The 24,486-nt window shown below is 41.0% G+C and overlaps 1 protein-coding gene across 1 annotated transcript in view; it reads left to right on the top strand.

Annotated features, from left to right (window-relative positions):
* The first annotated feature begins 298 nt into the window (after window positions 1–298).
* The window catches only part of EXPH5 (exophilin 5), a 61,695-nt gene continuing 37,507 nt past the window's right edge, over window positions 299–24,486 (top strand). The window contains exons 1-3 of the mRNA XM_081950179.1: window positions 299–578; window positions 20,347–20,504; window positions 22,867–23,038. Of these exons, the coding sequence (XP_081806305.1) occupies window positions 460–578; window positions 20,347–20,504; window positions 22,867–23,038 (449 nt within the window). The 5' untranslated portion in view covers window positions 299–459. The remainder of the gene's footprint in view (window positions 579–20,346; window positions 20,505–22,866; window positions 23,039–24,486) is intronic.

Genomic DNA, 24,486 nt, shown 5'->3' with positions numbered 1-24,486 from the left:
ACATTATCCCTCACAGCTTTACAAATGCGTCGGCCGGAGCCAAAGCAAACAATTTCTGTCCCGAAGCCTTTAAAAAAGCAAATATTTGAGAAGGAGAAACGCAGCGATCCAAGGACACCTCAAGAAAGGGAGATCCCGCCCCTCTCCGAGTCAGCGATTGGCGCGTTTTGACTTTCGGATTCAAGCGCCAATCGCTGGGATAAGTCAAGCCAGCTGTCAATCGCACAGGTGTCTCTCTCGGGCAGGTAGGGGCTGGGCGCATTGACTACCGGTTTTAGTTCGCCCTATCCCGGTTCGCGAGAAAGAGCGAGCCAACTCCGGTCGTCCCGTCGAACTCCTTATTCGCTTGTCGGATCCGGCGCTGCGTTTTCCAGGCAGGGCGCGGCGGGCGATGCCGGTGACGCAGAGCGAGAGTCAAAGGTGAACAGCCCGGCCGCAAACCCGAGTGCCAAATCCAGAATGAGTCGGTCATCCCGCGGCATAGATCTGAGTTTCTTAAATGGCGAGGAAGCCCGGCAGATCCTCAAGGTGTTGGAGCGGGACTCGCAACTCAAAAAAGCCGAAAAAGAAAGGCTGAGGTAGGAGATCTGCTCTTGCAATTCTGCACCAAACTAAATTCTTTGCAAACCTGTTGAGTTTCCCCGAAATGTGGAAAGCTTCATCCTACCCATCTGGAGGGCAACACATTTCTTTACTTACTTACTTACTTACTTACTTACTTACTTACTTACTTACTTACTTAGTTTGTCAACCTTGTACGAGATAACAGGTATAAGCATAAACATGGACATGAACACTGGAAATGGGTACCAGTAAATGGGGACAATAGGACAGTGATGGTAGGCACACTGGTGCGCTTATGCACGCCCCCTTACAGACCTCTTAGGAAAGGGGTGAGGTCCAAGCTAGACAGTTTAAAGTTAAAGTTATAGGGGTTTGAGGATGTGGCAACAGAGTCGGGGTGCATTCCAAGCATTGACCACTCTGTTGTCAGTTTGGAATTTGTTGTCAATTTCATTTAGAAGAAGATGCCCTTCCCGAGAAGCATTGGGCAAGAGAATCTTTATGGATACAGGGTAATGGCTGTTTAGATCTGACCTTGGTCCTTCCTGAGCATTGGAACATTAGTTCATCTGTTTATATATATATAAACATATAATTCCTGGATTTCTCAGGTGGCATACATTTCCTTTACAAGAAAGACAAAATTAGAAAATTATGTTAGAAAAGAAACCGGTTGGTCTTGAGGCAATACAGGCAGATTTCAGCTGCTGGGCAAATTGGTAGTATTGCTGGGAGTAAAAAAATAGAGGGCAGAGAAGTGAGGACAGGAGCAGGTACTCTGATGGACGTATTCTGAGATGCTCGTTTTTCTACAGTAGTTCCAAAAGTTGAATTCAAATTATTTCCAGTCCACAACTGTTGTAGATTCCTGGTTGATACGTATGAAATTATATCTGTTTTTCTTAGACTTTTTAAAATGTTTGGGCTGGTTTTTTTTTTCTCTTTAGCACACACTGACTACATCCTGGTCCATTTGCAAAGGGTTTTTTTTTTTTTTTTACATCTTGGATATTTCAACAGAGCGCTTCGATAAATTTATCTGAAGTAAATCCAGCTGAGTATATTTGGATTTAAAAAAAATAGGATGGTGTATTAAATGGCCTTTTACTACTGGTTTATAATAGACGCCTAACCTTCAAACATTGAAAAGAAGTATTTCCATTTTCCTTTGTGACAGCGCCTTAAGCTTTGTTCCCAAGGAAAGGTCTATTCTGATGCTCCCTTCACTGGAGAAATTGAAAGCATCACTGCCTCCCAGCAATTCACCTCATTATGAGCCAGCTGCATGCATATAAGCATTACAAAACATCCTACCTATTAGCATCAAAAGTCAAATTTGGGTCAGCTGAATGGAATCATAAAACTGTTTTACTGAAATTGTATCATAGAAATCCTCATAAATAAGGCTTTCCATATAATTCTCACTTTGATCAGGAGACTCAGCTGTGATAGCGCCATATGAAAGCGAGTCTTGTCAATTTCAGTTTATTTCAGGATATGAAATAAGTATCTGATTAAAAGTTCAAGTATCTGATTAAAGTCACAGGCTTCCTGTGTCCAACTCCTTGAGAGTTAGTTTCATTGTTTGTAGTGGATTTCTTTTCAAACTAAACCCATAAGTCAAACTTCAGGCCTGCGGACCAGATGCATTACGCGCTGGCCACGCCCATGCTCGGTTTAGCGAGGGAGGAAGTCCCAATATGTCATGTGACGACGCCATGACGACGCGAGTCTGACACCCCTCCTATAAGGAAACTCCCAACACATGTTTGAGCTTCTTCCGCTACAATATGCTCCTTTGTTTTTGACTATTGGCATTTGTAATATACACTATACAGAGAAATTGAGTACAGGTAGTCCTCGACTTACAACAGTTCATTTAATGACTGTTCAAAGTTACAATGACACTGAAAAAAAGTGACTTATCACCATTTTCCACACTTACGATCACTGTGGCATCTCTACAGCCATGTGAACAAAATTCAGATGCTTGGCAACTGACTCATATTTATTACCGCTGCCGTGTCCTAGGGTCCTGTGATCACTATTTGCAACCTGAAGGCAAAGTCAATGGGAAAGCCAGAGTCGCTTTACAATCGTGTCACTAACTTAACAACCGCCGTGATTCACTTAACAACTGCAGCAAGAAAGGTTGTAAAATTGGGCAAAACTCTCTTAACAAATGTCTCCCTTAAGCAACAGAAAGTTTGGGGTCAATTGTGGTCATACGTTGAGGACTACCTATCTACTTGCAGTTTGAAAGATTTGAGCCTGAGTTTTGTGACATTAATTTTCAGAATGTTTCCTTTGTCTCCGTTACCTGTTCATTTGCACGTTAAAGGCATCATATCTTCACTTGAAGGGTGCATAACATTAATTTTCTACACCATGTAGAGTCTGAATGAAACAATTTATAAATGTTATGAAGAAATATATAAATAAACTTAGTATTGGCTCCTAACAAGGCAAAGTGAAGCTGTTGACTGAACATAGACTGCTTTGTTTCTGGACTTCGTTTCATTTTTAAAATTCCTCCCAAGCTCTCTAATTCTTTCTTTAGGGGACTTTGCTCTATAGCTTGCCTATATAAACTCCAAAGAGTTCAGTTGGGTTATTAGCTGATGGGGTGGGATTATTTAGTTACATGCCCTCTTATCCTAAATCTCAGGTACAGAATATTGTGAGTTATCCCAACTTAAACATTAGATATTTTTATTTGTTTTTATACTATGTTGACTCTTCATAGTCTTTCTTATAGAATGTGATATGTCCACATAGTTTTTTTTTTCTGAGTGCTGTGGAAGTATTCTTCCCTTTCCAGTGTAGCATCTTCCAAATATGTTAAAGCTGCATATCTGAGAATTCAGCCATGCTGCTTGAAATTTGGGGAATTGTCATCCCAATATATTTGGCTGGCTGGGAAACTCTGGGAGTTGAAGTCCACAGGTCAAAGGAGTGTTATTGGAGCCTACACTGGACATCCACTAGAGAACATAAATACTAATGGAACTCATCATGGATAATATTGATTTTACATCTTCATTTTCGATTATACTCCTTGTCAATATCTACCCTAGGGAGTTCACTAATAGGTTGCAAAGTACTTGTTGCAAAGGGTCTTACTTATAGCATTGACCCTGTGAGGGCTTCTTAGGAGGAGGGGCAGGGATGATTTTATAAATTCACTTTGAAGGTATTAATATTGCTATTAATTCCCTCTTCCTTTTTCTGCATTCCAAGATATCTACGTGGAAATTTAGGCAAATGGGATTTAGACCGATCAGCCAATCTTGACAATTTTACCTTTCTTTATTAAAAAGTAATATTTTTTTTATTTTAAAAATGCTGCTTACAGATTTGATGAAAAACGAATATATATATCCATTCTGAACATATATTAAAGTTGTGACAGAATTTCCTGCTTCTCAAATTGTTGTTTTTGGTTGCTAGAAATCCAAGATCCACTAACTAGAACCAGAGCAAAAAAAAAACAAAAATACATTGTAGAATTGAGAAAAAAGAATAGGCTGCTACTTAAAAATTCTTAGCCCATAAAAAATCAGTTTTTCTAAGCTTTTTTTTCATTTCCACAGTCTAGTCTAGGTGGCAGTAAAATATTATTTTTTCAACAGTTGGGTAGGCAATATCCTGGAAAAGATCAACTTGTATATCTTCTACTACCTTCTATCTCTGTTCAATAGCCTAAAGACCATAATCCATCCACCTCATATGTTATAATAAGCTTGGCCCATAGAATAGTGTTGAGGCCTGTCAGCAGCCAGCAGAGCTGGCAGCAGATTCAGACAGTGAGGAAGTTGGGGAGGAACATGGACCAGTCCTGGAGTCTGGGGAAGGCTCTGATGAGGGCTCTGTGGCAGAGGCAGAGAGGGGTCCAGAGCAGTGTGCCAGCTATCAGCTACCTTCAGAGTCAGACATCAGTGAGGCAGACGAACAGCTGGAGCCTGTTCCCAGTGTGTGCATATGCAGTGTTACCAGACAAAGGGAACAACTAAAGAACGGGTTGCCATGGGAGTAAGACCAGACGATGAATGGCCCCTCCCAGAGGAAATAAAAGAGGAGAAAAAGGGGAGTGGAGTTTGCAGGAGACGATTAGTTCACTAATTAGACTCTCCTGTCAGCTCTCCAAACCACATAAGATCTGTGACCATAAATCCTCCTTCGAAAGTCTTTGCCAGCTGTGAATGAGCAGAATTCACTGTAAATTAATAAAAGGAGTTTTTGCTGGGACGAGGAGTTTCTTTCATGCTCTTGAGAAGCCTAGGTCAGAACAAATAGATTCTCAAATCTACTGCCTCCAGATATGCTGGATTTTAAGTCCCCCAATTCTCAGGCATCATGGCAGCCCAAAGTTTTGAATGGTCAGCATGGCAGTAAAATAATAGATTAAAACTAGCTTTGATTTGGCAAGTATTTGCTAGTGCTGATTAAGTTCGTATTCTGAACACATAAATTTGAATATGCCCTTATTTAACTTGGTAATATCTATCATTGAAACAAAGGGAGTTTTTTGAAAGCATTTAATTCACAAACCTCAACTTTTCTCCTTATCCTTAAGGAAATTAATGGCTTAGCTTGGAATTTAATTCAGCAATATCCCAAGGCAAATGGAAATTGGCCTTTTTGTGTACAACTGTACCTTGATTTCCTCCCATTAGCCACACAAAAATGCTGTTATGCCACTCCTCTTCCATGTCCAGAATTGGGGGAAGGGGGGGGAGAATGGAAGGACCATAAGTGTTAAGGACCAGACGACTGCAAAGAAATATGATCCTTCCACCACCCCTATCATGTCAGAATCAATCCTTCCTCCCCACCACCCCATCATTCTGCCAGAGTCAAGGTAGCTTCTTGGATGAGAAGCAAAACATCTTCAAGAAAAAAACAAGAAAATCCAGTTGCCTTCTGAAAAAGCACCTTTGGGACATCATCAAGACCAGTTCAGTCTAGTGGTTAAGGCACTGGGCTAGAAACCAGGAGACTGTGAGTTCTAATTCCGCCTTAGCCATAAAAGCCAGCTAAGTGGCCTTGGGTCAGTCACTCTCTCTCAGCCCAACAATATGTGTTTACTCAAAAGCACCTCAATGGCATTTATCCCCCCCCCCACACCTAGTAAGCAAGTACAACAAGGACATACATCCTAAAGCCCATTTAAAATTCTATCTTACGCCTTGCATAAATTTGTAGGCCAAATTCATCTGCCGGATACCAGATTAGAAGATTACAATAGAGACAATAAGTTGCCTAACTAGACTACATGTAAGGTATAAATTAAGCAGTGTTGTGGTGTGTGCAGATAATCATATGAAGAACATTGTCTTTTATCTCTAATCACAAGCATGTAAATATTCCAATTATGCCACCTTTTTAAAGAACCTCTAGGCTTAATGAGACTAGTTGTTAACCACAGTAATGAAATTAATTCAGTCTTCAGTTGAACAGATACTGCTTTGTACCAACTAGTCTACGGAAGTATTAGAAGGGTGTTTTCAGGCTATTTGTTTTTATTTAAACTTATGTATAAAGGTGGAGTTCCTCTCCCTGATATTCAGGCTGATTATAACTTCTCTGAGCCAATGGCGGAAACAGATGATGTAACTGTACATTAGTAGACTATTGTTTCACATTGCAGTTCATTTTGCAATGAACATTTCTAGAGTACTATTAATTTCCCTCCCTGATGAATCAGTTTTAAGTGTGCCTAAACCACGTTCATTTAAACCAGGTTAAAGAGCTAGTCCGTTGTAACTGAAAATCTGGATTAGGATCATGCCCAAATTAAACTTTATAGGGAGTCCTTGATTTACGACCCTAATCAAGATAGGAATTACAATCGTAAATTATGTTGCTGTTAATCAGGTCATCGCGTGACCGATCCGATTTTATGATTTTTTGTGTGGCGAACAAACAAATTAAAGCAAATCGTTATGCACATTAAGCAAATTTGCTTAAGTTGTTAAACAAACACAGTCATTAAGCAAATGCCATGGTCATTAAGTGAGCTTGTTGCAATGAGTGTTTTTTTCTGGAAACCGGAATTAAATGCTAGTTTCGGGGGGGGGGAGGGGAGTAAATCGTGGTCATGTAACTGTAAGATGCTTATAAACATCCATAAATGCAGGCCAGTAGCCAACCACCCAAGATGCAACCGTGTGATCACGAGGGGAGGGATAGCCATGAGAACTTTAAATTTGGGTTGTAAGTACCTTTTTTGGGTCCATCGTAACATCAAAACGGTTGCTAAGCAAGGACTAACTGCAATTACCCAAAGTTAGTCTCTGAGCAGGTCAGATTAACAGATTCACAGAGTTGAAAGGGATCTTATAGCAGTGGTGAAATACATTTTTTTTACTACTGGTTCTGTGGACGTGGCTTGGTTGGCTTGGTGGGGGTGGTTTGGGGGGCATGGCAGAGGAAGGATACTGCAAAATCTCCATTCCCACCCCATTCTGGGGCCAGCCAGAGGTGACATTTGCCAGTTCTCTGAACTATTCAAAATTTCTGCTACTGGTTCTCCAGAACCTGTCAGAACCTGCTGGATTTCACCCCTGCCTTAAAGGTTATCTAGTCCAACCCCCCACTCAAGCAGGGGACCCTACACCACTTCTGACAAATGGCAGTCCAATCTCTTCTTGAAACTCTCAAGTGATGAAGCCCCCACAACTTCTGAAGGCAACTTCTGTTCCATTGGTTGATTGTTCTCACTGTCAGAAAGTTTCCCCTTATTTCTAGGTTGAATCTCTCCTCGGTCAGTTTCCATCCATTATTCCTTGTCTGGTCAGCTTAGCCAGCGTGCCTTCTGAACTGGAACAGAATATAATTTAAGGTTAATCTTTCCTTCTGGCCTCCAAACACAGAGTTAAGAGCCTCCTTTCATTTGGATCACCTCTGCATTGTTTCTTTTCATCTACTCTAGGGATGCACAGAACAGTGAAACAAGAGTTCCTAATGGAAGAAAGCAAGGCTTACACTGAGCCCAATACAAATTGTATAACTTTGGGGGGGGGGGGTTACCCTCCTGCCCTATATTACAAAACTACCAGCGTTACAGGTAGTCCTCGACTTACAACAGTTCATAGAGTGACCGTTCAAAGTTACAACGGTACTGAAAAAAGTGACTTATGGCCATTTTTCACACTTACAACCTTTGTAGCATTCCTACGATCATGTGATCAAAATTCAGATGCTTGGCAATTGGTTCATTATTACTGTTGCTGGGGCCTAGGGTCATGTGATCACCCTTTGCAACCCTTGGACAAGCAAAATCAATGGGGAAGACAGATTCACTTATCAACCATGTTACTAAATTATCAACTGTAATGATTCACTTAACAACTGTAGCAAGAAAGGTCGTAAAATGGAGCAAAATTCACTTAACGAATGTCTCCCTTAACAACAGAAATTTTGAGGCCAATTGTCATCATAAGTCAAGGACTACCTGTATATACTTCTTTCCAGAAAGTTTTTCTCTTCAAAATATGGTCATTTGAGGAATCTGGGTTCATTTTTTTGTTATTGCATTTTGTTTGTTTCTTGGCTATACATAATATTCCCAGGTTGTCCTCGAACACCAAAGATCAAAAGCATCAACACTTTTCAAATCATGCTTCTTCAAAGTCCAACTTTTGCTTTCATAGAGTATTCAACAGAGGAAAAAACTAATGGGATGCAATTATTCTCTCTCTTAAATTGGTTATGTTGAAGTCATTTAATGGTTTCATGAAAACAACTGAAATGTTCTATAAATGTTCTATAAATATCCAGTCAATTGTGTTATTTTATATATTGGTTTTTAATTGCAAGCTGCCCACAGTTGTCTAAGAGTAGGGTGGACTCCAGATGTAATAAGTGGGGGGAAAACAAACCCTAAGCATAAATGAAGATTTATGCTTTGGTCAATTATGAAGGCAAAACATGAGAATGTTTTCATTCCTTGTAATAAACCTTTATTTCATTAGAAAACTGAGTAGTGGACAATAAAAAATGTATTACAATAATAACTATCTTTCTTTCTCTCAGTTACACCATTTCAATAAACAAGCATTAGGAAGCAATTATCTCCAGGGATTCCAGAGTATTATTAGTCCAACTTGATTTGAACCCACAAGTCAGGCAACTGATTTTCTTGTTTATCCATGGTTTTATAACACATACTAATTCCCCGCCCTCTGCCTTTTGTTATAAGATTCAACCGGATCTTCTTATCTTCCTAGGTCTCATTTCTTACAGTAACTTTATCACTTTCTGTTGGTGCTTTAACTCTTCATTATCTCATTATGGCATAAAAGTTGTACCTAATCATATGTTCCTTGTGTTCCCTGAAAATAAGACAGGGTCTTGTTTTCTTTTGACCCCCGAAATAAGCACTTGATCTTATTTTCAGAGAGGTCTTATTATTTTTGAGGTGCAGGAGGCAGCGAGTGTGATCACCTCATGGCTGCTGTTGTGTTGCAATATTTTTGGGGAGAGCTTATTTTTGGGAGAGGGCTTGTTTTAGCACATGCGCTCAAAAGCCCGATTGGGCTTATTATCTGGGGAGGTCTTATTTTCAGGAAAATAGGCTACTCTACCTTACAGTAGCAGTCCTCGATTTAACCACTTATCACCTGGTAATCAGTCAGAGTTACAACGGACCCCTCCCAAAAAAGGTACTTATGGTCCGATTTTGAGGTTCTGACTGGTGTCCCCAGCAGTCACGAGACCATAATTCTGGTGCTCAACAACTGGTCATATATATAACCATTTGCAGTTCCTCACATTAGCACTACTGTCCCTACTCTCATAAACTGACTTTTAGTTTTCCTTCCTTTTCAGAAAAGGAGAATAGTTTCCCAAGTCTACAAATCTTTTTTCTGCAGTTTCAAAAAAAGAGAGAGAAGAGGCATAGATAGATCATTTTCAAACAATACATTGTACACAAAACAAACAAGCCCATTATATTCTAGACTGATGTGCAGAGTTAGCCAAAATGTTTCATTTATAGTGTGCAGTTTTCTGTGAACCCCAAAAATTGGGAGTATTAACTATTTACTCAAAAATTGAGTAAATCCTGGTTAAAAATCATATGCGGAGAAGTTAGTCATAGTTAAGACTGTAACATGAATGTAGCCATTACATCAAATATTTTATTTTCTCTCTATGTGCATCATAAGGTCAGTTCAGATAGGATGTAGATATCATTCTCCTCTTTAAAGATGGTACATGGCAATCTGTTGGGCATCCCCAAGCAGTAGCCACCAGTGTCAACTCGCAAAGCATCCTTGGCCTGCTCTCGAGTTGCCATAGGAAAGAGAGGATGGGAAACTGATGAAATGGCACGGCAGCAAAAGACAAGATGCACATTCCAGACTTGTCTCTCTCAAGGCTGTATCCCAGGGTTACTTACACCAGCCGGATGGGAGTGATCTCTACAACCCGTGAAATTGTCCCATTGGCGAATGTGATTGACACACCCTGGGGGAAGGGGGAAACAGGGTCATGATTGGGGCTGTAAATTATGTGGGGTCAGAGGTGGCTTCACTTTGGAATGTGCTAATATGGCGCTCCTAAAAAATAATGGATTTCTTTTGAAACTTGGCTCGAGGCTCATGATTTAATTAGGGCATTAGTAGGAACCCTGACAACCATTTTAATGATGGTTCAAGTTTTTGGAAAGCCCATGAAATGAAAGTGATAAGGTGCTCATCCTCTGCTTACTTCTGCAGTTAATTCAACAATTGCTTTTTCTGGCCCTAGTTGACCAATATCTCTCTCCCAGAGGAAGGAGAGCTGAGATCTATCCTTTTCTTTCTTGTTGCACTTTCTGCTTCCTCACTTGCAAAAGATTGAAGAAGAACTAACAAGAAAGATGATGACATTAGAGCCAGAAGTTCTAAGACTGCTGCCATGGTTCCTAAGCTACAGAAAACCCTTCATGCTCTCTGAGCTTAGTTGTTTTCTTATAGACATTTCATTACTGGGTAACGTCTACTAGCACTGATGATGTTACCTAGTTTGGGTAATGAAAAGTTTGCAAGAAAACAACCACGCTCAGAGAGCACCAAGGACCCCTCATTTCAACCCTGAGTTACAAATATTCTCCTTTATTAGAGAAAGTTTTTGTTATTGTAGCTCTGGTCCTACACAGATGAATTGGATAATCAATTGCAGCACACAATCTAATTTGAATATGTAGTGACAAGAGTTCTCTACTTCCTGAAACCATTCTCTGTAGATCTCATTTTTGAGAGGAGAAGATAAGAGGTACCATTTTCCATCAAAGTAATTATCTATCTACAGTCATTATGGCACATTAGCACAGTCAAGAAATTAGGTCCTGGTAAAATGTGTAATAATTATGTTGGACAGGGATTGTTATTTTTTTGTCTGTAGTTAAAGAGAGAAGGAAGGTCAATTAGAAACATCTGTGAATACTTAGCACCTTATTCTTGTATTCTAATTACAGTGAACATAATGTATATATTGAGTCATTAATTGTTGCTGAGTAAAATACTCCCTCGCCTTGGGAGTATTGATCACATTAGTAATTAGTGGAATGAAATTTAGGGATTTTAAAAAGTTACTAAGATAGATAGATGGTTACTGGATTCGCACATCATATTCACACATAAATAAGGTTTGTTTGATTTTGACATAGCCTATTATAAAATCTAGCCATGGGTTTGTAAGCCATGCGTGTAAGCCATGCTTACATATGATATGAATCCATCCAGTTGTGGCTTCTCAAAAAGCTTTGATGAACCAAATAATGCTTTATCCCTAGCCAGGAATTGCAACCATTCAGTTAAAAGCCCCTCTGAAATCAGCAGGATTCCTTTTAGGTCAGACTCGTCATCAAATGAGCTACTTTAACATTTTGAGGAAAGCATTGGATTTGAAGTCAGACAGACAATTTGGTCTAGTGGTTAAGGTACCTGACTAGAAACTGGGAGACTGTGAGTTCTAGTCCCACTTAGGCATGAAAACTGGTTGGATGACTTCAGGCCGGGGTGAAATGCTACCAGTTCGGACCAGTTCACTTGAACTGGTAGTAAAAAATGCTACCGGTTCGCCTGAACTGGTAGTAAAGAAATGCTACAGGTTCGGTCAAACTTGTAACTCCAACAATCAGCTGTGCGACAATCAGCTGTGCCACGAGATTAGAAATCGTACCGCATAGCTGAGTGTGGCACAGCTGATCTTTGGAACTATTGATTCACCCAAACCGGTAGCATTTTTTTACATTCCGACGATCAACTGTGCGACAATCAGCTGTGCCGTGTGGTTAATCAGTGGTGCACATGCACGCACGAAGCGAACCAGTAGTGAAGCAAACCAGTAGCAACTTCAGAGCATTTCACCCCTGCTTTGGGCCCATCACTTCTCTCAGCCCACAATGTCAGGCTTGGACAACAAACTGATCGGTGAGTTCCTGTTGTGGAAAACATGCTGAGAAGAGAAAAAAATAGTTTTGAAGTCACAAATTAAGGAATGACTAGTAGTCGGGGCAAAGCATTAATTATTTTAATGCTGGACAAATACATTTCTGAGAGAGCCTCCATTAAGTAAAGGGCAAAGAAACTGAAGAAGGTGGAATGTCCATCAGTGGTTCTGGTACTTCTGCTTTTCCTAGGGTTGTTTCTGTTTACCACTGCCGCCTTCTGGAACATTTTTTTCAATTTCCCAGTCTGCTGTATGTTACAAGTCTCCCATCAAAATACCAGTAACCAGTTCAGCTTTTTCAAGGTCAAAAGGGTCAGCTAGTGGTCATGAGAATCTTGATAAGGCAACTAAGTCCTAGAACATCCGGTTCCTTTTTTCTATCTTCTATCCCAGAGGTGTCAAACTCAAGGCCCGGATGGGGTGTTTAGATCTGACCCGTGGGGCCACCCTGGAAACACCGAAGGACTGGCCTGTGGTGCCTCTGCCAGTGAAAAAGGAGCTTGGGAGCTCGTTTTCTCTGGCAGAGCACCCAGGCTGCCAAAGGTGCCCCCGACACAAGTAACGTTGAGCTGGCCACATACACCCCGGCCATGGCCACTCCAGCTCCCCAAGGTCAAACACAATCCTGATGCGGCCCTCAATGTAATTGAGTTTGACACCCCTGTTTTCTCCTCATGCTTTTTTTCTTTTTGTGGAATGTGAAATTTAGATGTCCATTTCTGGGCATCAGTGGGTCTTACACACCAGGAGCCTTGTTGGGAAAAAAAAAAGACAAAATCCATTGTCCTTCCAATAAATGAAAAACTTAAAAAAATCAATGCGCTAGTGAGAACAAGAAATGGCAAGTGATCAACGATCACATTCCATTTAATTTTTCTGCTACTACTTGAACATGTAGAGGATGTGATCTTGCTTGTTCAGAAAAGCAGATGAAAACATCTCTTCTTTGGGGTAAACATCCTCTTTATGTTGGAGAAAGATCAGCAGATCAAGCTTGAACAAATAAAAGATTTTTGAGCAACCGCAGTGATCGTTTCTAAACAGTGATAGATCAATTAAAGAGTTGACAAAAATCTCACGCTAGGAATTCTTGCCTTTTTGTCTGGAAACTCTTGATATCCCATAACTGCAGGAGCAATTTGTACACTCAAACTTGATGGATAATTCTGCATTCTCAAATCTAACACTTACCCTTTAGCAACTCGTTAAAACATTTCACAGACTCTGCTTGGCAGAAGAATTTAATCAGCATTTGCTCCTGCCCAAGGGTGGATCTGCAAAAGTTAACTGGGAAGATAAAATGTTTTGAGTTTAATGCATCCAAAATAGCAGGTTAGAGGATAATAACAGTCCTCCCCCCAAAAGAGAAGGGGGAGCGTAAGTGATTTGACAGTGAATTGAGCCATAGCTTTAGGGTAAATGAACACAATAAACAACAATTAAAAAATCACAAGGGACAATAACTTAAAAGCACCAAAGACAGTCATTGGGTTGGAAAATGACCTTGTTAATAACTTTCAGCTAGAAAAGGAGTTAAGAAGTACTCATATAATATAAATTCATGAATTCAATTCCTCCCCCCTTTTATAGCTGGAATGCATGAAATATAAATATATGATCCTCTAGTGTCATCTTATTAAAGTTTTATTTGCTAAAGCAGTTCTAGCCAACTTTTGCTTAATTGTAGTTTACCATACATATGCAGATATGCAACAAAATGGCAGCAAAAGCAGCAAAAATATTTGGATTCTTGGAATAGAGATCCATAAATCTTGGAGCATGATCTGTTGGTCATTCTGAAAGATTAGATTTCTGGTAGCTGTATTGTGTTTTACGGATTTTAGGATTTGATATTCTTTCCTTCACTTTTTTAACCCAGGTTATGTGTAGAAAGTCAGCACCTACCCCCCAGAAGAAGGAATTATTTTGGGAAATATTTAAAAAGGCAGAATATTATATTTTTCTAAAGGAGAAATGGGGAAAAACATGCTCTTAAAGACAGAAAGCAATCTCAGTTTTTCTTAATAGTCCCCAGCAGATATTTTGTGCCCATTAAGAAAGATTGGCTCTGCCTATTTAGAAACTAGGCCCAGTTTCCCTGCCCCAAGCAGAAACCGAGGAGCCCAGCTTTTAGAAATGCAGATTTGGTAATCCATTCAGAAAGACTGGTCAAGAAAGAAACTCAGATAAGCAACAAACAAGCTTGACAAAATTAGCTCAAACACCTAGGATTTGCATTTCCTCTTTTGCCTATAGAGCCAGCTATGACCCCTACATAACCCCTACATGACCCCCATAGGAATCTGAAAACAGCCAATAGAATATTAAAGGACATGTTCTTGCACAGGAATAGGAAGCTCAACTACAAAACCCAAAGAAGGAAAAACCACCCGCTCTCAACTCCATTTTGTCAGCTGTCCAGAATCACATGTGGTTCTGTTTCCACAATAAACCACCTTTCCAATCCTCCATGTTTCCAGTGTTTTTCTCCCAGCTTGGAACTGAACCAGATGGATATTTCTTTCCACGTATGGATGTAGAAAATTCTACACCACTCAAAATCACCTTGATTGCAGCAGCTTATAAATAAATAAAATAAAATAAATAAAACTGAGGAGAGGATCAAGAAAAACCAAATGTGAAATTGCCCCAAGGTGGTGTTTCTCATCCTTGGCAATTTGAAGATGTGTGGACCTTCATTCCCAGAATTCCCAGTCTGTGTGCATGAAAGCTTTGGCCACACATGTCCTTTGTCACTTATGACTCAACTGTGTTTCCATTAAATATGTGGATGGATCCTACATTGCACATAGGAAAGGAAGACATTCTTTCCATCCACAAATTACTAATGTGCTACTAATTTCCTTGGGTTAGACATGGGTCAGGATCACTGTTTACAAACGAGGATAGTCTTAGTGTGTGGACTGTGATTTGTCCAGTGAGCATTTTTAAAACAAAGTTGGTATGTTGAAAAACAACCACACCTAAGAGATTGTTTGTTCTCATAAACTCCAGTTTCATTTCTGTAGCTCTGCATCCTCAGGGTGAGGAGTAGAGAAATTTGTAGAGAATTATACTTATTCCTTTACAGAAGTGCTGTGTAAAAAGGAATGTAATTAGGCAAAGGAGCAGATTTTTTAAAAATAAAACATCAAGAATTAACTATTTTTTGACAGTTGATTTCCTTGCTTGTTTTGAAAGAAGAAAAACTCCATATAGGAAAAAAGCAGTTGGCTGGATCTCTTTAAAAAACAACAACCAAGGAACTATTATATAAACTTTATTTAGCCCAAGTAAGATCTAGTACTGTAGCTCCAAAATTAGTTCATCTGATTCTGAATTAGTCAAAATCTGTTATTAAAAGATGTTGCTGAATCCTGCTGGAATCATTCATGGTGTTTACTTTATGAAGGAACTAAACGTTCTTCCAAAATTCTGAAAATTCTGACAAAACCTGACCAGATTATCTGAGGGACCGTCTCTTGCTGGTCACATCTTCCTGATCCATCACAGCAGGGAGTCAGTGAATGTTATGGATCCCATCCCTGAGGAAGATACACCTGGTGGGACACAGAAGAAGGGCCTTCTCCGTGGTGGCTCCCTCTCTCTGGCACAACTGAGTGGGTAGAAAGTGATCAAAGTGAGCATCGTTAGGTACAGGAAGGAGCATTTGTCTTTTTCTCTCGCGCGGCAGTTCAAATGAAAGTCAACCCTCCATTAGGATTAGATCCTGAGGAAAGGCCCCGTTGGCACATTAATCAAAGGCTCTGCCACCTTTTCCACCAGTTATGTTGGACTTCAAGGGGCCTCATCCGTTATCTTGCATGTCAGGGACAGCCCAATATATTTGGGGGGCAATAGATTGAGGAAAGCTGCCATAGGAGATTCTGTAGGAGAGCCAGAGTATAGGAGGAGAGGCAGATTATTAATTATTTCTATTTTGTGATCTTGGTACTTAACCTTGCATATAGCTGAGGCTAACATAAAGGTAAAGGTTTCTCTGTCCAGTTGTGTCAGACTCTAGGGTGGCGCACAGAACACTGTTACCTTCCCACCGAAATGGTACCTATTTATCTACTCACATTTTCATGTTTCCATACATTTCCCTAATTTGGACAATTCCTAGAGATCTGGGTTTCAAATCTTACAAAGCTCAGTTAGAATGCCCATTGCTAAGAATTCTTTGGATTGAATACGTTTTTCCCCTTCTTGGTCTAGCCCCCAAAGTTAGAATTTCCTCAGCGCTTTAAAGCGCTGAGAAGATCTGACCCCAACGAGTTTTTCCCAGATCTGTCAGTCAACTCAGGGCTGCCACCTGCTGTGACCAGGTTAGCAAACTATTTGAGCTTTTATTTTAATTAAATGTGATAGATACGTCACAGTGTTTGCCAGTTTGCTCATATTTTCTCGAGATTTTTTCTTGATTGAGGGATTTATCGTGGAGAGGTGATGCTGAAGAAGACTCTGTTAAGAGGTGATGAAACAAAGGGTCTAATTTTATTCTTAAAATTTCATGCCTGGCAGAAAATTTATAAGAAGGTTTGAAAAATCTAGTTCTTTTTTTTTCCAAAAAGAGGAACATTTTTTAACAATGTATGCTGCGTTTATATTGTCTGTGTATTTCTCTTAGGCACGCCAAGAATGTAGACTCATTATATTGATTATAGTAATAACATGCTATCTGGAAAGTTAATGAAGTGAGGAGAAACTTATATACTCCTGGTGAATCAGCAGTCAGATATAATCTGTACCAAAGGCTCATTCCCTTCTTCCTACAGCAGTCACATTTTATATTTAGTTTTTAACAATTAATAACTCTGTTGTTAATTCTTGCATTTTGCTCAGAGATTTGTTCTTCTTATTGGAATCGTCCTTATCCATCAGATACAGGGATACAATTCCCATTATCCCAGTATATGAGAAAAATGGTCTGACAAATTTGAAATATATTTTTTCATAGTTTCCTAATGGCAGAAGTATTTAATGCAATAATTTTTTGAAAAAATGTACACTGGAGACAAAAGCGGGACTGCTGTTAAACAAACTGTGACTTTGATGTCATGGTTCAGCAGATTCAAGCCCTGTATAGATAATCCTCGACTTATGACCCACAATTGAACCCAACATTTCTATTGCTAAGCAAGAGAGTTGTTAAGTGAGTTGTTCCCCATTTTATAACCTTTCTTGCCACGGTTGTTAAGTGAATTACTGCAGTTCTTAGGTTAGTAACGTGGTAGTTAAGAGAATGTGCCTTCCCCATTGCCTTTTCCTGTCAGAAGGTCGCAAAAGATGATCACATGATCCCAGGACACTGCAACTGTCATAAATACATGCCAGTTGCCAAGCATCCAAATTTTGGTCACATGACCATGGGGATGCTGCAAGCGTCGTTAAGTGTGAAAAACAGTCATAAGTCGCTTTTTTCAGTGCAGTTGTAACTTTGAACAATCACTAAACAAACGATTGTAAGTCAAGGATTACCAGTATTGTTTTCTTGCCACACCTTTTAATGGGCCAAAATAAACCAATATAATAAACCATCGAGATCAGGGGTGTCAAACTCGATTTCATTGAGGGACACATCAGGGTCGTGGTCGACCTTGGAGGGCTGGGTTGGCATGGCTGGGGTGGGGTTGGGGGGATTCATTGTCTCCAGCATGTGCCCAGTGGGTGGTGGTGACCCCTCGCCATCTGCAGAGCAGCCCCGTGGATCTAAGGCTGACTGCGTTCTGGCCCAGATGGTCACTACCAAGTTTTAGATCAGTGCCCAGCCAACTGGACCAGGGCTGAGGTGCTGGGGGCTGCTCTTCACTGTTTCCAGGGCAGCCTCGCAGGCCAGTTCTAACCATATCGCGGGCCGGATCTGGCCCCCGGGCCTTGAGTTTGACACCACTGATCTATATTATAACAACCTTTTTTCCCCACAAGGGTCTTGGCGTACATAACATTCTGAGATGTTACAAAATTTATGTCTCCTATCTTTCAGGGAGAGTGTGTGTGACTCTATCTGGGGCCAATGTCGGAGCAGATGGAGCTTTTGTATCATGTGTTGAATTGTTTTTATTTTAATCCTGTTCACTGTCCAGAGTCACTTGTTGAGATGGTCGTCCATATAATAGATACAAATTAAGACACAAAAATGGATATTCTGCATAAATAATCTCTCTCTCTCTTTCTCTCGTGCTAGGATTCAGTTAGAACAGGGATGTCAAACGCGATTTCATTGAGGGTGATGTTTGACCTCAGGGGGGCCAGGGGGCATGGCCAGCTTGACTTCACTCATGTCGGGGGCACCTGTGTAGCCCGAGCACTCTGCCAGCGAAAACTGGTTTCCAAGCTCCATTTTCAGCCACGACAGCCTTCTGCAGTCCTCTGCCAGTGAAAACGAAGCTGGGGGGGGGGGGCTCCATTTCCACTGGCAGAGGCAGCACAGGCCGGTCTTTTGCTATTTCCAGGGTGCCCCCACAGGCCAGATCTAAGCACCCCGCAGGCCGGATCCAGCCCGCGGGCCTTGAGTTTGATACCCCTGCGTTAGAACATGTTTTGTCCCTTTAGTCCCATATAGCCTCTAAACCAGTGTTTTTCTGCAATTTTAAGTGTGGATTTCCACTCCCAGAATGAGGAATTCTGGGAGTGGAAGTCCACACTTCTATTAGTGGAAGAAGCTGAGAAACATTGTGGTAAGCAACGTGGAATTACACCTGCCTCATCTCCATATTAGCCCAACATCATTCCCCAAATTTTCTCCCGAAGGGGAACATTGGAGACTTGAAAGAATGAGAAGAGCCTCTGATGCAGTCTTAACACAAAAATTGTGGAGCTTTGAACTGCGGGATCAATCTTCCACTCTGGAAGTTTGTACTAATTCTGAATACAGGTGTTTGAACACAGGATGACTCATTCAGGTCAAACGTTCCCTTGTTATGAACTGTGGCTTGTTCATGGGCTGATTAAAATTTAAGAGACTGTTGTGTAAAGAACCACTTGCAAGCTCTTTCATTATTGGTGAAAGACATGTTAGTTTGCTAATTCAACAGAAGGCAGCAAAAAGACAACAATACGTTTCTGCACTATTGGTTCTTACATGGATAACCATCAGGTTGCTGTAATTCTTGAATTCTATCCCTTTCTTCTCAGAAGGTCTTTCTTAAAAGTATCTGTGTGAATTATGCTCAGAGAAGAAAAGAACTTCATGGTTTGGGGCAGCTTTGCTTTTTTTTTTTTCATTTAGTATCTACTCCTTTTTATATGACATGCTAAAGTGTAAAGTAATACTTTATATGGCTTTGGTAAGACCACATTGGAATATTGCATCCAGTAGGGATCCCCATGATACAAAAAAGATATTGAGAATGTAGGTTTAGGTTTAGGTTTTAGGTTTATTTGGATTTATATGTTTCCCTTCTCCAAAAGGACTCAGGGCAGCGTACAACATTAAAAACACACATCACAAAAGTTAAAAAAAGATTAAACCCATTTCCAAAAAGACCAAACCGATTTTTTTTAAAAGAAACAATACATTTAAAATAAATTAAAATTAACATTATACCCAATGTAGAATGGGTGCAGAGCCGTGGTGGGAAATATTTTCCTACTTTGAGAGCGCTTGAAAAACCAATTTGCGCTTATAGAATTTTCAAACAATATTCTCCCGCAGTCTTTAGAATATAGGCCAGTGATGGTTAACTTTTTCTCCTCAGGTGCTGAAATTGTGCATGTGTGTGCTATTGTGTGTGCATGCCCACAACCACAATACAATGCACACCCCTCTGCGCATGCATGTGTGACTACCTCCCCACACATGTGTGCGCGACCCCCCCCCGGCACAGCCTACTCAGCCTCCTGCACCACAGCAAGGGGCGGGGGGTTTTCGCTCTTCCCAGGCTCCGGAGGCTTTCCTTGAGCCCCTGAGAGGGGGAAAACAGCCTCCCCCTGGCTCAGGAGGCCGTCCCTGAAGCCTCCTGGCACCAAAAATGGAGCGAGGGGGAGTGCTGCACACCCCCGTGCTACCCCGCACATGTGGGTGCGACCCCCGCGCATGTGCACGTGTCTCCCGCATGACCCAAAAGTCAGCTGGCTGGCGGAAGGTGCATGAGCATACGCTGTAGAGCTGAGGTGGGCGATGGCTCGTGTGCTCGCAGATCGTGTGCCATAGGTTTGTCATCACGGATATAGGTGGTCTTTATTTCCTGATTGCCTCTTATAGTAACCATTCACAATTACAGTCACTGAACAAGGATTTCCTATAGCCTATTTTAGAGAACCATAACTCCTCTGCGGACATTACTGAGACCTTGAAGGGAAATAAGAAGCTGTTCATTAATATCTATGTCTTTGTTTAAGCAAACATCAAAAGAAAAATGAAGATGCAACAAGGTGTCCAGGACTGACAGGACAATGGCTTGAAGATTTCCATAAGAGAAAATTTAAAAGTGAGACGGATATCAGCAGAACACCAAAACAACCCCTAGCTCACCGGTTGAAAAAGGCCATGGGACACAGTGAGTTGTCACTACTGTAGTTTATTCACAATGAATAACAATGCGATCTGTGGCATGGGGGAAAAGAAAAGGTTACGTTTTCTACATAACACAGATAGACAGATGTATACCTGCATATGTATGTATGTATGTATGTATGTATGTATGTATGTATGTATGTATTTGTGTTACAACCCCTGGTATGCCAAAATATGGGAGGGAGCTCTCTACTCCCCCTTTCTGTCCTTCGGCTCATTACAGAAGACCATCCAGGCAGAAAACCATATTTTTATTTTTAATGTTGCCTTTGCTATGTTTGTGTTGTATTTGTGCTGATAAATAAATAAAGGGAGACTAGTATAGATCTATTTCAAGCTATTTAGCTCTCATCAGCTAGCCATACCCTTACTGGGATTAGAACCTGAGCTGTATTACATATTAGGCAGATGTATTAGCCACTAAGCCACAGGCTCTCCTCCTTATCAGCTGAGCCAGAGAAATAGGTATGTACTTGTGTTACAACCCGAATGTTACAATACAATATATATACACACATAATTGAGCCTCTGTTTGGCATCAGCACTAAAGCATGATTAAGTTTCTTTTTCCTAGTGTAGAAAACAATATTAAAAAACAACACTGAGACTTAATTTTGGTTTTCCATCAAGTGAAGACATTAATCTGATTACAACAGAAAATTCATTCTAGTGGGATCACTACTTGTGCTTTTAAAAGAGTTTTTACAGGGAAGAAAACAATAAATTGTGTATCACAGGAATACCTGCATTCAAGTCCTGTTGTCATTCTGCGGAAGATAAGACACAAAAGCACTTTAGATAAATCAGATTGCGGATAAAACAATGGGTTTCTCCTATCTACCTGTCAAGGAACAGAAACTCAATTTAGATAGATGAAATGGATGATAGAATTTGACAGATGGGCTGGAGCTCAGAAACATGCAAGTGACAAGATAATCAGATATCAGAGCCAAAAGATTTGAGTCTGTTGATTGCCTTACTCAGCAGTAATAAAGATGTAAGAAACACTTTCGTGGTGCTATTGCTTTTAGCAAGTTGCCAACTAGCTTTTTTTATTCTACACCCAGGTGGTTTAATCACCATTGGTGGTCTTCTCACACCATATTAAGCCACAGTTCTCACTCTTTCCTTTATGTGGATCATCTTAACTGTCACAAATGTTTGGGGACTGCCATATTAATCAGGAGTTGGAGTGCAAAGCCTTTTGGCAAGTTGGCATAGACAATTCCCCCAGCTAGTCTCCATGGACCCTCACTTCACCGGGTGCCGTCCACTAGGCTATGCCAGCGGGCGACGCCCAGGGGAAGGGCCTTCTCTGTGATGGGCCCGACCCTCTGGAATGACCTTCCCCCTGATATCAGAACAACTACAGATCTCCGCTCCTTCCGCAAGAAGCTAAAAACCCACCTGTTCAATTTAGCCGGCCTGGCCTAATTCCAGCTTCCCACCCCATGCCTGTATTTTTAAACTCGATGGGCTGGTTTTAGGTCGTGTCTTAATTTTTAATAACTTGTACAGGGCTCTAGGTTTAATCTGGTTTTAAAAGTATTTATTGTATATGTTTTTTTAATGTGGTTCCTGTACACCGCCCCGAGTCCCTTCGGGGAGAGGGGACGGTCTATAAATCAAATAAACTTGAAACTTGAAACTTATATTTCACACAACGGAGCAAGAATAGTAAATTCAGTCTAGCGGTTAAGGCACCAGACTAGAAATCAAGAGACTGTGAATTCTAGTCCTGCCTTAGGCTTGGCTGGGTGACTTTATGTCAGTCAGTCTCTCTCTCAGCCCAGTCCATCACACAGGGTTGTTATTGTGGTGAAAATAGGAGGAAGAAAAAATATTAGGTATGCTTCAGTGGTGGGATTCAAAAAAATTTACTACCGGTTCTGTGGGCATGGCTTGGTGGGCGTAGCATGGCTTGGTAGGCGTGCCTTGATGGGCGTGGCAATTGAAGGATACTGTAAAATCCCCATTCCCTCCCAATCAGCTGGGACTCGGGAGGCAGAGAATAGATGGGGGCGGGGCAGTCAGAGGTGGTATTTAACGGTTCTCTGAACTATTCAAAATTTCCGCTCCACAAATTATTTTCCAGAAAGAAGGTCAAAAATCTTATGAGCTTTTGTTGTTGCGGTAAGATTTTGGTCATTTAAAAATATGTTCTTTATTGGACTACTTACACTAGGGACCTCCTATTAAAAAAAATCTTCATTACTAAACAATATCACTGCGTCACTTAGTTGAGTTGGGCGGCTATAGAAATTGAATAATCAGAACAGAACATCATTACCATTTTGTACGATATATAGCCATATCTTTTATTAACATTAATTTTTCTTTTTCAGATTCTGCAAGCACAAAAGGTTCTGCTTTAGAAGTCCCACAAGCCCAGAAACCTGGATCTACTTCCATACTGGAAGGACTGAGAACACCATTTGCTTCTCTGTTCTCGTCCTTCAAGAAATCCAAAAAGCAGCATTTAAAGCCTCCGCAAAAGCAGCAGCAAAACTCTTTACGGTAAGCAAGAACTATACTATGCCATTTGAAGATCCCTTCTGTTATTTAGGGGACATGGTGGCTCAGTGGCTAAGACAATGAGCTTGTCAATCAGAAAGGTCAGCAGTTCAGCGGTTCAAATCCCTAGCGCCATGTAACGGAGTGAGCGCCCGTTACTTGTCCCAGCTTCTGCCAACCTAGCAATTCAAAAGCATGTAAAAATGCAAGTAGAAAAATAGGGACCATCTTTGGTGCGAAGGTAACAGCGTTCTGCGTGCCTTTGGCATTTAGTCATGCTGATCACATGACGACAAAATTGTCATCAGACAGCACTGGATCTTCAGCTTAGATACGGAGATGAACACCACCCCCTAGAGTCAGGAACGACTAGCACGCATGTGCGAGGGGAACCTTTAACTTTACTTTTGTTATTTGGTCTCTCTGTGTGTGTGTGTGTGTGTGTGTGTGTATCAGGGGTGGGTCCCTGCCAGTTCTAACCTCTTCTATAGAAGAGGTTCCACAAATCTACAGTGCCATTTAGAACCGGTTCCAGATCCCTCCCCCCGCCGGTCCGCACATCATCAAGATGAAGAGCGAGAGGAGGAATTCTGGGAGTTGAAGTCCACAGCTCTTAAAGCTGTTAAGTTTGAACACCCCTGGGGGTTTTTTCTAAAGGGTTAGGGGTGCAAGGATCTTGTAACTTGACAGCTTTAAGACTTGCATACTTCAATGCCAGAATTCCTGAGCCAAATGACTGGAGGAGGAATTCTAGGAGTTGAAATCCACAAGTCTTACAGCTGTCAAGTTTGAACAGCCCTGGGTTTTTTTTTTTCTAAATGGTTAGGGGTGCAAGAATCTTGTAACTTGACAGCTTTAAGACTTGTGTGCTTCAAATGCCAGAGTTTCTGAGTCAACATTTTGGTTGCTAAGCAAGAGTGTTGTTAAGTGAGTTTCACCACATTTTACAAGTTGGCCACGCCCACCCAGTCACATGGCTGGCAAGCCACTCCCACCCGGTCACATGGCCAGCAAGCCACTTCCACAAAGCAGGCCACACCTACAAAAGAGGTTCTAAAAAAGTTTGAAACCCACCACTGGTGTATATGTATATATGTTTATGTTTATATATGTATGTGTGTGTATATATGTATGTATTCATATATATATGAATTTCCTATATATTTACTGGAAGTAAATGCTAGTTTCCAGCAAAAACGTCATAAATCATGGTCATATGACTGTGGGATGCTGCACATTTGTGGGTTAGTTGTCGAGTATCCAAAATGTGATCCCAAGGTGGGCGGGGGGGGGAGTCATTAGGATTTAGAATCTGGGCCATAAGTACTGTGTTTTTGGGTCTATCCTAATTTCACAAGTGGCGCGGTAGCTCAGTGGTTAAGACACTGGACTTGTCGACTGGAAAGCTTGCAGCCCAGATTCGAGACCCGAGCTTCACCCGACAGGTGAGC

The sequence above is a fragment of the Natrix helvetica genome, assembly GCF_964273705.1.
Source record: "Natrix helvetica genome assembly, chromosome: 4".
Classification (NCBI taxonomy): domain Eukaryota; kingdom Metazoa; phylum Chordata; class Lepidosauria; order Squamata; family Natricidae; genus Natrix; species Natrix helvetica.
Note: the sequence above shows the minus strand (reverse complement) of the source record. Positions and strands in the feature narration are given on the sequence as shown.